The following is a 13,497-nucleotide window of genomic DNA, read 5'->3' on the forward strand; positions in this document are numbered from 1 at the left end:
GGGCCGCTATGCTGTGCGCTACTTACCTTCGAAAGTCAAATAAAACTTTCCTCGGTCAAACCAAACGAGGGAAGGCTGCTCATTCTCTGGGTGGCCGCGAGGTGAAGCGGGACGGGGAAGGACCGGGAGAGGGAGAGAGAAGGACACAGTGAGTCACGGAGCAGGACGCGGACGGCGCGGCGGGCGGCAGCGGGGCGAGCGTGCGGGAAGCAAAGCCGCGGCAGCCGGGGGCGAGAGCGTTTCTGCCCGCGGGGAAAGGGGCTTTTTTTGGTTTTTCCTCTCCGCTCTAGGGCGATAATATGCGATGCACCTTGTCCTTGCCATCCTCAGCGACGGCCCCGCGGCGCAGAAAGGGGTCGGCGAGCGGCAGGGGCTGCAACGCGCGTTCTGCACGGGGGCAAAGCCGAGCGGCAGCAAAGCGTCGGGGAGAGGGGGGCTGCACTGGGGACACGGAGAGGGGCAGGGGGACACGGAGAGGGGCAGGGGGACACGCGGGCACGGCAGGAGGTGCCTGGCCAAGACCTGGCCTGCCCCGGCGCTGCCCGCGCTCGCACCGCTGCGGGAAGCGGGCTTCCACGCCGTCGAGCAGCCGTCGCCTCCGAACGCACCGAGCAGCAGCGCTCCCCCTCTCCGGCCCCTCGTGGATATCGCACCCCGCGTCTCCGACCCGCGCTGCTGCTGCTGCGCTGCCCACGGGCAGCCCGGCTACAGGAGCCGCCTTCCGAGACCAGAGGCAAAAGAAACGTAAGGGAAAGGAAAAAAAAGCACAAATCCCAGATGGAACCAAGCAATGCGCTGCATCAACAGAAAAAGAAAAAGAAAAAAAAAAGGAAAAACCACACACAGCAGGACTTCAATGAGAGGAGTAACCGGGGGCTGGCTGCAACGGCGGCCGCGGCGGCGGCTGGCGCAGGCTGCGCATGCAACAGGCACGGGAGCACAGCAGCACCGCGCCGCCCCYGCGCCGCCCCCCGCGCCATCGGCCGGTGGAAAACAAAAAGAATTTATTATTATTATTATTTAAATCAACACGCGCCAGAAGACAGATTTTAAGGGAAAATCCCTAAAAAGCTGAGCGGGGGGGGCTGCCCATGGGAGCCCCCCGCGGCTCAAAGCATGTTTCCCGCGCGGCCGAGAGCGGGCTCGGCGGCGGGCAGGCACGGTGCTCCGCGGGAAGCTCCGGCCGCCCCCGCTCCCGCGCGCTGGGAAAGGAGCCGGGAACGCCGCCCTGCCAGCGCGTGCCGCCGGCACCCCTTTCCCTTTCGGGGCGTTCTGGCTTTTGCCGTGAGTCGCTCCGGCTGCTGGAGCGGCGGTTCGAGGTGCAGTGCAAGTTTCCCTCCCCCCTCCCCCCCAAGCAAACCAGGCGGGGGGATTAATTTTCCAACCCCCTTTATTCCTACCAGCTACCGCGTTAAAGGGCAACGGGAGTTTAAGGCAAAAAGAGACGCGATATTGCTGCCTGGGCGCCAGCGTCTGCCTTGCAGCCCTGCTTCCCTCCGGGACACGAGCGTCCCCGGCCGAAAGCCTGGCTCGACCCTGCTCCCAGGCGGGAAGCGTGCTCCGCGTTACGCTCCGCGGGGTAGCAGCCTCTGCCTGCGCCAGTCTTTCACCTTTTTGGGAACGTTCGTCGCCGGCAGAGAAGCTCCACTAACAGCAGCCTGCGCCTCACCCGCCAAACCCGCCCCAGCCCCGCTCCGCATCGACCCGCCCCGCTGCGGCTAGCGGAGGGGAAGCTGCAGAGCGAGCCAGCGGGCCGAAAGGCGCCAGGAAGAGGAGCTTTTAAGGACCCTCGGATCCGTGAAAGATCAAGGAAAAGCGGCGCTGCGTTTTTTTACCGACGGTGGGAGTGGTGGCCGCGCTCAGGGAGTTGGTGGACGAGATGGAGGAAGTGCTTTCGGCGCGGGCCAGCGGCGCTACCGGCGGAGGGCTGGAGGAGTGAACGGGAGGGCTGAAGGGCCGGGACTGCGGAGAGACAGAGAACAGCGAGAGGTTAGGCGAAACGGGCCCGGCAGCGCTCGCGCCAAGCAAACAGCGGCTTTCGCTCGGGGACGGAGCCTTCACGCAGCTCTACGCCCCCGCTCTGCTGCTCCCGGGCATCCCCACGGGATCGGGGGGAGCTTAGCAATTCCCGTCCTTGCAGCAAAAAGGCCGCTTGAGGCACGTCTGAGCCTCGAAAAGTTGCAGCTGATGCACGGCGCCTTGCGGATTGGGGCRGCGTGGGCATGCACCGCGCGGGATGGAGGACGGAGAAGCGCTCGGAGCTCCGGGGGCTGCTGCATGCGTTTAATGCAACCAGCGCCGGACCCCCCCCAACCCGCTGGACACAACCGACCCCCCCCCCACCACCCCCAACGCCGAGCGGCGGCGGTGCACCTACCGCGTCGCCGACGGCGGGCTTGCCGGGGGGCAGCTTGGGCCGCGACGGGGGCCGGGGCGGCGGGGGCGGCGGGGTGCCGCAGGCGGCCAGCGGCGTGGCGGGGCGGGCGGGCGACGAGGCGCCTGCAAGGGAGCAGAGGGTCAGCGCCGTTCCCGTCCCCATCCCGGCTGAAACGCGGCGGCCCCTCCGCCGGGAGCCGGCGGCCGCACGATCCTGAGCCCTTCCGAGGGGAACGGGGGGCATCCCGGCGAGGGGCATGGACCAGCCCGGCGGCGCAAGGCAGCGTCTCGCAAGGCTTCTCGGGAGCCCGAAACGCTTCCCGGGCCTCGCTCCAGAGCCGCGACGCCCCCGCGACGCTCCGAAGTCGGACTCCTTGGGATTAACCCGGAGCACAAGCGGTGCTTCCGAGGGGGCCCGGCAGGCTCCCGCGCTCCGCACGTGCCGTGCCTCGTTCACGCTGCCACGGAGGGGGCAGTCGGCTTTTTAGTTTTTCCCTGCTTTTTACTAAGTTTTCCAGGGAATAGCTCGGATTAAGCAAGTGTCGAGGCGGATCTGTAGAAGCTGAAAGGGCGGCACGCCAAGGCGAGCGCGGCTTGCTTGGGGAGAGCGAACCTCGGCCGGCCGCTCGCACCGCCACCGCCGGAGCCGTTTCTTCGGGAGCCTCATCCGCATCCCAAGGTTTGGCTTTTTCCCCCCACAAAGCCCTGCAAAATGCCGGTGCTCCAGCACGAGCAACCCGGCGGCGCTGCAGGGGGGGAGCAAGGCCGGCTCAGAGCACGCGTTCCGGCCYGAATCCGTGAAGCGCCGGGAGTTCATCCGCGCTGTTCCCTTCACGCACAGGCGTCTGTTCCTCCGGCGCGGAAGGTCCCTCGGAGCCCGGCGTGCAGCGAGCAGCAGAGGCGAGTGAAAGCCGCCGTTTCCCAATTCTCCCGCCTCCGGCACCGCATGGGGACCAGGTGTCCATCCGTGGCCTGCCGGGGAACCAGCCGTCTGCAAAGCACGCAGGAAGAGCCGGGCCGGGACCTTGGGGAGGAKACGAGGATCTTCCAGATGCTGCAGCGCTGCCGCGGGAGCTGGCGACGCCGGGCTCTTGGCCCCGGCTGCTTCCCTCTGGCACTCATCCCGGTCCTGCTGCTCGTGGCTCCTGCGATCCGGTCGTCCGGCCGGTGCAACGCCGGGAAGCCTGACTTCAGGGAACGGGACATCCCTGGGGCTGTGGTGGCCACGGGTGCTTTGCAGGGCGCCAAGAGCATCGCACGCTGCCAGAGCCGCCTCCGTCCTTGCTCACGACGGACACGGGATGGCCATGGCCCACCCCGCGGAGAAGAAGTCCCGGCCAAGGGCAACGCGCCCCGAGCCGAGAGCAGCAAACATCCCGGAGGAGCGGACCCACACGGACCTCYGGCCATCCGCAGGCCTCCTCAGACCCGCCGCAGCGCGGACGCGCAGGAGCCGCGTCCTCGGCGGAAGCCGAGCTCGCGCGAGCGCCCGGCGGGCAAGGCGCCGAAGCGGAGGGGCGGGAGGCTCGGAAGAGCGTCCTCCCGCCGTCGGGAACGTCCCGCGGCGCCCCACCGCCCCGGGGTGACTCCGTCGGAAACGGGGCCAGCCAGCGGCGTCGGGGCCGGTGCGGCGGCGTCCCCGAGCGCGGGTGGGGGACGGTGGCTCGGGCGCCGCGTCCACGAGGTCCCGCCAGCCCGGGATGACCCGACGGGCCGGGACGAGAGCAGGGAAGGGGAGGAGCGGGGGAGCGACGTACCGCTGGGGCTGCCTGTGCCGCTGCCGCTGCCGCTGGCGCCGGGTCCCGGCGACGACACCACCGCGCGGTAGGTGGGCGGCGGGGGCGGCGGCGGCGTCGCTCTTTGGCCCGGCCCGAAATCCTTGGGGGAGTCGGCGGCGGCGGCGTCCCCCCCCCCGGCGGGCGTCTGCTCGGCGGCCTTGCGGGGCGGCTCCTCCAGGCGCAGCGGGGAGGGCGGCGGGCGCGGAGGCTCGGCCGGAGCCGGAGCCGCGCTTTCCGGGGACTGATCCGAAAAATTGACCCACTTGTCTTCGGCGCTCACGGCCACCGACTTGGGGGACAGCACGGGGCCGAAAATGCTGTCCAAGTCATTGATGGAGGGCGGTTTGGCGCCCGGGAGCTCCGCGGCCGCCTGGTCAACCCCTGCGGTCAAAGCAGTTTTGGTTTTAAACTCGGCGTTAGCCGGGGGAGCGGAGGCTGCGCTGGGCTCTGCGCTCGCCTGGAGCTCCAAGGAGGGGGCACGTTAAAAGCATCGGTTTCTCGCGAGCTGCTGGCGACACACTTCACGTGCAAGGAAGAGCAAGGTGCAACAAACACCGAGACGCGCTCGGCCGAGAAACACACAGCACACGTGCGCACACACGAGACGGCATGCAGCAGCAGCAGCCGCCACCGGCACGGCGCCCTCGTCTCCCGCCTCGCGGCCTGGCCCCGCTAAGCTCGTAACCATCTATCGACCCTCGTGGTGCATCATCCCAACAGCACCGCTGCAACGGCGCTGCCGTCGGAGATGCCGAAGGGAGGCGCTCCAGGCTTCCCACGCACACACACTGACGCGGCAGCTGGGCACACTGAAGCGCACGGGCAACGCGCATGCGGTACGGGGCAGCGTGCGGTGGGCGCGTTTCGGTGCGGATGAAGCTGTTTTAGGGCTCTACGCGTTAGCCGGACCATCGCGCGCCGGCCCGGGTTGACGCTCGGCCGACCCGAGCTCCGTAGCACGCGAGGAAACGGGAATCGTCAGCAAAGCTTTGCAAGCCCGGAGGAGTCACGCTCCCTTTGCTGGTGTCTTTGGCCCCGTGCGGCCGCGGGGCATCGACGGCGGCACGCCGAGCGAGCGGGGCGCCCCACGAACCCCAGCCCTGCCCGCCGCCCTCGCGCGCCACGTCCCGCCGTTGCAACGCGTCGCTGCAGGGCTGCCGGAGCATCGCCCCGGCCGGCCGCGAACCGCGGAGCCCCTCGCCGTTACCTATTCCCGGGGCCACGGGGGAGCCCGTCCGCGGCGGCGTCGCCGGCACGTTCTTCGGCGGGAGTGGCGGTGGTGCTGCAAGACAGACGGCGGAGGAGGGGTCAGCCCCGGCGCGGCGCCCAAGCCCCGCGGGAATCGCCCCTGCCCGCCCGGGACCCGGGCCGGACTCCGCTCCGAGCGATCGATCGCGCTTATTTATTCACTTGCGGGCAGGAGAGGTGCGGGGGGGGGCGCGGGGTTATCGCAACGCGCTGCACGGCTGGACAGCGGCCGCCAGGCCTTTTTCCAGGCGCCGGCACGTCAAGCGTTGCATTGCCCAGCGGCGATTAGCGTGCGTTAACGAGCGCGGCCACAGCCGAGGCGCTCGTGGCGTTTCACCATCCGGTGACGGAAGAGCCCCCGGATAACTAACCCGGCGCCGCTCCACCGCGGCGGTTGTGCGGAGCGGACGCAGAGGGCGGCCGAATCCGAAGGCCTCCTGGAAGCGGACACGGACGCGGCACGTCTGCCTCCAGCCCCGCACTGCTCAAACAGCCGTTTTTACGGCAAACGGCGCAGCCGGAACAAACCTGACCCGCCGGCGAAGGAAGGGCCGGTAACCTGCGCCGTCACTTACTTCCAGTCGGAAAAGGTCTTGGCAGCTTYGGAGACTCCAGGCTGGAGCTGGCGGGCGGCACCGAGCCCCAGATCTCGGGCTGATCCAGGGGAGCTGGAAGGAGACATTAAACGTGTGCACATGCGCGTGCAAAGGCGAGCAGGGAACCGACCCGTCTCTCACACGCACCGGAATGCACGGATGCCCCAAACCCCATCCCAGGCTTCGAGAGAGGGGAAGCCAAGTATTTGCCCAAACTCGTGTTAATTAAAGACAATTCTCTGTGAGGGCGGCTAATTGGGAGCTCGCCGGCCGTTCGAGCGGCACACGCAATTAGCTTGGTGTTCGCGGCGCCCGATGAGCAAAACAACGCCGGACGCGGGCAGAGGCCGATCGCCTCCCGCGTGACGCCGGGTTGATTGCAGAGGCCTTGGGGAGCCCGGGGAAAAATCCCAGGTGCTAAAGGAGAAGATCAGACCGTATTTGGGCGTAGCGCAGGGAAAAGCTCTCCGGCACGTCTCGCGGGGAGACCTCGCGCCGTTTTGCTCTGCAAGGCGCCGGCACGGGGGGGTGTTTTCCCGCGGTTAAGTTAACTCGATGCTGAAACGCCGCCGGACTCGCGGGAGCCRACGGCCTCGCCGGGACACGCCGCCCGCGTCCGCAGGGCCCCAAGCACGCAGCGGGGGCTCCCGTTGGAAGTCGGCATTTTTGATGCTCGTTCCTCTCCTAGTCTCAAGACCACGTTTTCTCAAAATAATTGGTCTGAACACTTGCTCCGGTTTTTATATAAATTGGGATAAGAACTGAGCAAACCCAAACCCGTGCCGCCYGTAACAGCATCAACTGCCCTTCGTGTTCTGCTTTGGTTTTACCTTTTCCCTTTGGAAAAATAGGGAACGCCCGCTCTAGAGGAAGGAGCGTTCGGTCAGCGGCCAAGATTACGCTGTTGCTCCGGGGCCGCGGCGGGGCCGAGCCGCTGCGCGGATGGCGGCAGAGGGCTGCCTGCCTCGCTGCTGCTGGCGGCTCTCCTCGCCCCCCGACTCTATTATTATTACTGCTATTATCATCATTATCATTATTATTATTATTACTACTTCTTATTGCACGCACGGGCAGGAGCCGCTGCAGGTGCAGGCTCCCTGTCCTCGGAGCAGGATGCAAACGCCCGGACTCTGGGGACCGCAACCGATGCATATATTAAAATTCCTTAAATAAATAACAACAATAATAAAAAAACCCAACTCCCAAGCCTGCTTTCCGCCCGTTCGGGTGGCTTTGCCCCCAGGCGCCCGAGGCCGGCCGGAGCAGCCCTACCTTCCAGCTTGTGCTCCTCGAACGCCGACTCCAGCGGGGGCCCGAACAGCGGCGCGAGGGCGGCGGGGTCGTCCGGCACCTTCCTGCTGCGGGACGACATGGAGGCGGAGGTGGGCGCCGCGGGTTTCCCAGGCACGCCRAGCCCCGGCGCCCGGCACGGCTCCCGCGCCCTCGGCTGCCCTCGCCACCAGCGGGTATTCGCTCCCCAAAATATTTATTCTCTCGCAGCACGCACACACGCCCCGGTTTTCTCTATCGACCGAACTAGGTGACTTCCAGCAATTAACGCGCTTGCTTTCACGCAAAGAAAAAGAAAAAAAAGGCGGCAAGTGTAGAAACTGTGCAAAGCCAGCGATGCCTTTGCCATTCAGCGCCCCAGTTCTGGATGTTTTGGGGTAAGGAGCGTCCTGGAGGAACGCCAACGCCCCCGTCCCCGGTATCCATGGAAAAAAGGATGGAAGTTTGGAGAAGTAAATACTTTTCTTTGTGCAACAGCACCAACGCACAATCGCCAACTTAAGCATGTAAGAACCGCGTCAGCATGATGTGCCTGAGCACAGGGACCGACCCGGCGGAGACGCAGGACCCTCCGGCACCGCGGGTGACACCAGAGCTACGTTTTCATGCACGCAAGGTAGCTAAAGTCTGGAATATGAAGCTGGAGGAGTCGTGCATTAAGTGGCAGCGCGATTATCCGCAAGGCGCCGGCTGCTCCGCAGCGCTTCCCTGCTCCTGCCTAAATCGCACCCCCAGCACCCGCACGCCTGGATTCGCCTCCCGGACAGGGCCCGGAGCAGGCGGCTTTGCAGCCTGAGCACGCRCCAGGCGGGCGCTCGGCGCCGCGCGGAAAAAGGGCGGTTTAGGAATCACGCTGCCGTGCCGGGAACAGCCTTAAAAAATAAGCCAGCAGATAAAGGCTCGTGCCAAGCGGCCGTAACGCGGGGCGGCTCCCGCGGGCGCCGCCGGGACTCACCTGGCGAGGTCGGGCATCGGCGCCGGCGTCGGTGTTGGTGTCGGCGTGGCGCGCCGGGGCCGCGCGATCTCCTCGCCTGCGGCGCACAGGGACGTGGTGAGCGGCAGCCCGGCACATCCCTCCCCTCCCTGCGGAGCGGCACTTCCCACCCGCCGGCGGCTTTTAGCACGTCCCCTCTGCCCTACCCTGCTATATATATATATATATATATATATATATATGCCAGGATGCAACGCATGCACAGTACATGCCAGGATGCAACGCATGCATTTTTTTACTATATATAGCTTTCGGGTGACGACAGCCTTCCTTGTTATCCAGAGCCAGTTTTACCTCCCCCCTTTCCCTGCACGTTTTTAAGACAACGCCGCCAGAGCCCTCGCCGTCCCCGCGGAGCGTACTTACTGGAGAGGTTCCTCTTGATGGTGCCCTGGGAGGAGGAGAAGAGAGAGGAGGTGAGGGCGGCRCGGGGGACGGCACCGCTGCCACCGCGTCCCGCCAGCTCCCGCTTTGGGGACGGCGGCGGGGGCGTTTTGCATGCCGACGAGCTCGCCCGAGCCCGGCCCCGAGCCCGGCTTTGGAAAACCGCGAGGAGAAGGGTCCTTACCGGGCTGCGCCTCTGCGGCCGGCGGGAGGGGAGAGAGCAGAGACACCGAGTCAGAGCGGGACGTGGGGACGGGACGGGACGGGACGGGGCGGGCGGCACGTCTAGCGGGAGCACGTCTCGCCCCTGCAGCGACTTCCCCGTGCAAACCACAGCAAACCCCCCCCCCAACTACACACACTTAAGGTAAAGAGGACATAGCTCTTGTTTAAGCTACTTTGGGTTAAACCCGAGGGAGAAGGAGAACAGCAAGCGTCGTGCCTTCCCCAACGGGAGCATTTGTTCACCGCGTTTTGCTTTTCACTTCTAGAGACATGCAAAACCGGGACTGTGCAAACGAAAACTTAGGCAGCAAAACAGCAAAACAGGAGCAAAGTCTTTGTTTAAAAAAAAATTACAGAAGATAAAAAAAGCTTATTTCTTACCGGACTTTTCCTCTAAGAGAAGGCAGAAAAACAAAGTGAGAAAAATCAGGTGTTTTCTATAAAGGGGTAACGCAGGAGCAGAAGATCTGCGCCCGTGCAGAGCAGCAGCAGAGCACGACGGCGAAGCAGGCAGCAAGGCGGGGAGCAGCCCGCGCRCAGCGGGTCGCGTCGGCCGCTGCGCATCACTCCCACTGAGCTACCCGGGCGCAGCGAAACCCCCTTTCGAGCAACCGCCACGTGCAAACGGGCTGGAAAGGAGCATTTGGCCTTATTTTCCTTCTACGCCGGCGTGAGCACGTGCCAAGGTATTGCAGCGGGCCGTTTAACGGAGCTGCCCTGCACGGAAGCGGTGCTGCTCCTCCGCCGGAACAGAGAACCGCGGAGGACGGCGAGCGGGCACGCGGTTAAAACCGCGAAAGAATCGCTCTCCATAATTAGCAAAACACACATTTGGTGGAATCACTTTCTTTTCCTCCCCCCCCCTCTTTAAAAAGGCAGGTGCAAGAAAACGGCACCAGCCTAAAGCTCGTGTATCRCTGCAAAGTTATTCCCGCGTTTCATCGCCAAGAATGAAAAATAAGGCACTCGGGGCCGCTCGGATTCAAGCGCGGTTATTCGACAGCTGCTTAAGGGCTCTTGAGCTGTTTGCTGGCGTGTGTGTGGGGGGGGACACGAGGTCGCTTTTTGCAAGATTGCCCTGAAATCCGGGGGCGCGGGGCTGCGTCCGCGTCCCCGGGGCTCCCGACGCGAGGGGGAGGGGGTCGGTTACGAACCGGAAAAGCGGAGACCCGCTCGCGGCATCGAGCGAGCCGGACCCGGATTCGCCCGAGCGGGGTAGCCGGGCGCTCACCACGGGGGACGGCGAGAGGGCGATGTTGCCGATCGACGCCTTCAGCTCGTCCACGGTGGCGGCGCTCTTGAGCACGTCCTTCGCCTGCAAGGGCTTGATCTTGATGTTGAACTTCTTGTGCGCCTCCTCCTCCTCCTCGGACTCGCTCGAGGAGTAGAAGTGCTTCCCTTTGGTGCGTGGGGCGCAGTTAAGGAACGCGGGGCGCCGCAGCATCCCGGAGCGCTCCAGGCGGCGCCGGGAACGCCGCCGAGGGCCGGCACCGCGCCTCCCGCAGCGGCGCGGGCGGTGGATAGTCCTCGGTTGGATATTCCTCGGTTATTCGCCCCAAGCGTGCAAGGGCAGGAGCAGCTTGGGGGCAAACAGCAGCGGGGYGCCCACGTTTCCCCCCACCGCGCACCCAGACAGAGCCGGGGCAATTAGAGATGCCTGCTGCTTTAATTGCCCTGGATAATTTTCCTTGGGAGTCAGTTTTAGCTACAGGATAACAGCCCAAAGGAAAATAAAAGAGGGGAATAATAATAGTAATAATAATAGTAATAATAATAGTAATAATAATAGTAATAATAATAGTAATAATAATAGTAATAATAATAGTAATAATAATAGTAATAATAATAAATAGTAATCAGTGACCTTCCTGCAAGCCACTGCTCAGCCGGGGGCTTGCGAGCGGCGAGGCAAAGGCAGCGTAAAGGATATAGCCCGGTTCCTCCGGCCGGATGCTGTAGCCCTCCTCGTCCAGCTCGGGCGARTTCTGCAGCAGGAAAAGGAGAGCTCAGGAGCGGCGCGGCGTGCTCGGGGGCCGGCGAGCCCCGGGGCCGGGCGCCGCGCGGAGGGAGACCCCGGGACCTGGCGCACGGGACCCTGAGCGTGCGGCCTCCACGCGGGAAAGCGCTTGCAAAAGTCGCTGCAACCCCGTTTTTTCCCCCCAGTTTAACATCCTGCCGCTCCGGGTAGGTTGCTGCTCCAGCACAATGCATGTTGGAGCAAAGGGAAAATAACAGTAGAAAAGAGCATTTGCTGCATGCATGAGCTGCGTGGTAGGGTTTACCCCACCTTTGCATGCTTTTCACGGTGAAATCTTAATTTTAATGGGGTGAGAACGGAGCGGCGACGGGATTGCTGAGCGCRACGCCTGCACGCGGCCCGAGAGAGCCCCCGGCACTTACGTATCTGTCCCAGTCGATCTCCGCGTAAAAGCCATTCGGGGCGCCGTTGGTTTTCTTCTGCAACACATTCGAAAACARATTTCCAAGGGTTAAGTTAAGGCAYGGGGGCCAGGGGACGCATCGCCCGTGGCGTTGGGGCGCGCGGGCGTTACTCGAACGGCAGCTCGCGGCGGCGCGGGAGCTTTTCTGGAGGACAGCGACATCAGCAGCGCGTTCGGGTGAGAACGCCGCCGGGTGACGGCGTTTCTGCCCAGATTCATTGAAAAAAGTCAACGCACATGTAGATAAAAGGCTAGCAAAAATAGTCTGATGATCCTTCCGAGAGAGGGAAAAAAAAAAAGAAAAAAACCTTCATAAAACCCCCGTGCTACAAGCGCCCGGGACGTCTCAGCCAGGGAACAGAGCTGAGAAGCCAACGTGCACGGCTGGTACAGGTCGGGCTTTGAAACCTGGGCACCTAAATCAGGGAATCCAGCTCCGCTTGGGTTGCTAGAGCGGGGTTTTTGTTCAAGCCCATTTGTTCGAGACTCCATTGGTATTAAACGCGTATACAACCAGCTGGCAGAACCTAACGGTCCCCGTTTTCTGGCTTGAAAAGCAAAAATTACTCACTTTTTTTTTTAAACAACCCTTTTGAAGCTTCACGCCAAGCTCCGTTTCCGTGCCGCGTTTCTCCCTCCCCTTTCTGCCGGGGGCGCGTGCGCGGCGCGAGAGCTGCGCCGAGCGCCCACGTTGCCGGCTCCCCGCTCCCCCGCCTCCGGCACGCGCGGCGGCTTCGGCACGCCAARACGTTGCGTTTCGCCTTCTTCTAGCGCTCCGGAGCGCCGGAGGCTCCGTCCTTCCCGGCGGAGGGGTTAAAAGGCAAAGTGCCCGGAGAAGCCAAGGTGGCAAAGCCCCCTGCCGGGCGGAGGCAGGAGAGGAGAAACAGCCCCAAAACATCGGCGTGAGGACGACAGGGAAGGGGGCTACGAGCAGCTAAGACACGAATAAATAAAAATAACAAAAGCGCAAAATGACAGATGAGGATGGACGTTAGAGGAGACGGATTTATCCAGTGCAGTTTTGTGCCACGTGGAAAGTTGCATTTTTCTTTTCTTTCCCCTGCTGCCTAGAGCCCGGGTTAAAGCACTGCCTGAGCCGCGTACTCTTAACGTTTTTAATTGCTATTTCTCAGCAGCCAGTGCCGAACGGCTTACGATCGCAGGGCTGGCCCRAAGCCAAGCGTCCTGGGCCGGATGGTGCAGGAAGGTACCTCCGGAGCAGCAGTTCGGCAGCCCAGTTTTTGCCTCCCAAACGCGGCTCGGATTTTTGCTCTCAGCGCGAGCGCCTAAAGCCCGAACGCAACTTCCCTTCGTGGCACACGGCAGAGCCCGAACCCACGCGCTTCTTCACAAGCCTGAAATCAGGTGGCCAGAGGAGACACGCTCCTTCCCCCACCCAGGTCTAGCAGGGGCATTTGGAGCTGAAGCCGTAAATAAAAGCAGCAATAGTTCAAAAACAACTATTCTCTCATCTTCAATTTAATATAGAAAACCAAAACAGATATTGAAAACAGGGGCTCTGTTCAGCAATTTTAGACTAACCCCTGGCGCAGAAAATCTGATCCAACTCAAGCATCATAAGTGAAAACAAGGATGGGGAAGCAGCTATTTTAGCATCACAGCTGACCTCTTTTCATGCAGAATTTGTCAAGGGGATACACATGCACACGCATACGTGTGTGTGTATATATATATATATATATATGTATGTATAAAAATAATCTCAATCATGGTTTCTGCATTGCTGCTATTTTCATTATGCTAATTTTGTAGAAAACCTCATGTTATTGTTTTAAAAACAGCCTCTTAGTAAAACGGGCTTTAGAAGCTTATTTTCTATATTAAATAGAGAGCAACCACCRAATGCTGATGTTGGTGTGCGGAGGCTTTTGACGGGCGCCGCAGAAGGCAGCGCTGGCGGAGCGCCGCGAGCCGGGCGCTGCGGGTACTTACGAGTCCGTCCCTGTCCGGCGACCCCCTGCAAAGAGCGAGAGACGGGAGCYGCGTTAGCGCCGAGCCCCGGCGCGCGGCTGGGGGAAGCATCTCCTCGGGGGGGTCCCGGCCCTCGCCCTCGCCCCCCTCCAGCCCCCCGATTCGGGAGCGACCGGCGCCGATAACATATCGGGTTCGGTCCCTTCGCGGCACGTTTGGCATCGGCTTCCCCC

The 13,497-nt window shown here is 62.9% G+C and overlaps 1 protein-coding gene across 1 annotated transcript in view; it reads right to left on the bottom strand.

Moving 5' to 3' along the window:
- The window catches only part of SGIP1 (SH3 domain GRB2 like endophilin interacting protein 1), a 19,440-nt gene extending 5,954 nt beyond the window's left edge, over positions 1–13,486 (bottom strand). The window contains exons 1-15 of the mRNA XM_026074488.1: positions 13,286–13,486; positions 11,292–11,348; positions 10,822–10,876; positions 10,123–10,298; positions 9,273–9,284; positions 8,851–8,862; positions 8,649–8,673; positions 8,244–8,319; positions 7,271–7,356; positions 5,978–6,070; positions 5,362–5,436; positions 4,134–4,535; positions 2,378–2,499; positions 1,836–1,962; positions 27–86 (exon numbers count right to left, since the gene is read on the bottom strand). Of these exons, the coding sequence (XP_025930273.1) occupies positions 27–86; positions 1,836–1,962; positions 2,378–2,499; positions 4,134–4,535; positions 5,362–5,436; positions 5,978–6,070; positions 7,271–7,356; positions 8,244–8,319; positions 8,649–8,673; positions 8,851–8,862; positions 9,273–9,284; positions 10,123–10,298; positions 10,822–10,876; positions 11,292–11,348; positions 13,286–13,486 (1,579 nt within the window). The remainder of the gene's footprint in view (positions 1–26; positions 87–1,835; positions 1,963–2,377; positions 2,500–4,133; positions 4,536–5,361; positions 5,437–5,977; positions 6,071–7,270; positions 7,357–8,243; positions 8,320–8,648; positions 8,674–8,850; positions 8,863–9,272; positions 9,285–10,122; positions 10,299–10,821; positions 10,877–11,291; positions 11,349–13,285) is intronic.
- Positions 13,487–13,497: the final 11 nt, after the last annotated feature.

Source organism: Apteryx rowi, unplaced genomic scaffold, assembly GCF_003343035.1.
Source record: "Apteryx rowi isolate R43461 unplaced genomic scaffold, aptRow1 scaffold_39, whole genome shotgun sequence".
NCBI lineage: Eukaryota > Metazoa > Chordata > Aves > Apterygiformes > Apterygidae > Apteryx > Apteryx rowi.